The sequence below is a fragment of the Rhagoletis pomonella genome, unplaced genomic scaffold (assembly GCF_013731165.1).
Source record: "Rhagoletis pomonella isolate Grant_MI unplaced genomic scaffold, Rhpom_1.0 Rhpom_scaffold_00002, whole genome shotgun sequence".
Taxonomy (NCBI): Eukaryota; Metazoa; Arthropoda; class Insecta; order Diptera; family Tephritidae; genus Rhagoletis; species Rhagoletis pomonella.
In genome coordinates, this window is record NW_023458556.1 from 27,197,089 (window position 1) to 27,197,832 (window position 744).

Here is a 744-nt window from a genome sequence, read left to right on the forward strand (position 1 = left end):
AAATTGTTCGCCGGTTGAACGAATTGTTAATTATTTTTAAATAGTTAAAAAAATCTAAAGTATTTGTATGCATTTTGTTCAAATGACAACTTTTCGTGCTTTACTTACGGATAGCGCCCGTGTTGGTTTCATTATGGGCGCCGGCGACGTTATTAGCCAGACATGGGTGGAAAAAAGAGATATTCGAAACATTGATGTGAACCGTATGCTGAGATTTGCCTCCGTGGGAATTATATTTGTCGGTCCTGTATTGAAAACTTGGTACGGAACTCTTGATAAATTGGTACCAAAGACGGACCCGCCATTTAAGCGCGGATTAAAGAAAATGGCCTTAGACCAGCTAGTTTTTACCCCAGGATTCGTAGCAAGTGTGCTGGGCGTGATTGGCTTGGCAAATGGCCAAACACGAGCACAAATAAAGGAATCTCTAAGAGAAGATTACTTTATGATTTTGAGTAGAAATTATATGCTTTGGCCAGCTGCACAAATTATTAATTTCTCAGTGGTTCCAATTAATTACCAAGTTTTGTTTGCACAGTTTGTAGCTGTTATATGGAATACCTACCTGTCTATGAAGCTGAACGAGGGGAAAAAGTAATTTTTAGCCAACAAACTGCCTATTAAAGATAGACTTATCCTTGCTATAACGTAAAACGCTGTGAGGATAAAGAATGAAAACATAATACATAGCTTTAATACAATACTCAAAATCTAGAGAAAATGTATACAAATGTAAATATGTAA

The 744-nt window shown here is 36.7% G+C and overlaps 1 protein-coding gene across 1 annotated transcript; it reads left to right on the top strand.

Moving 5' to 3' along the window:
• Positions 1-649, top strand: LOC118733372 (mpv17-like protein). The gene has a single exon (XM_036462737.1). It carries the CDS (start codon positions 68-70, stop codon positions 596-598), a length of 531 nt encoding a protein of 176 aa, XP_036318630.1. The 5' UTR covers positions 1-67; the 3' UTR covers positions 599-649.
• The last annotated feature ends 95 nt before the right edge of the window (positions 650-744 follow it).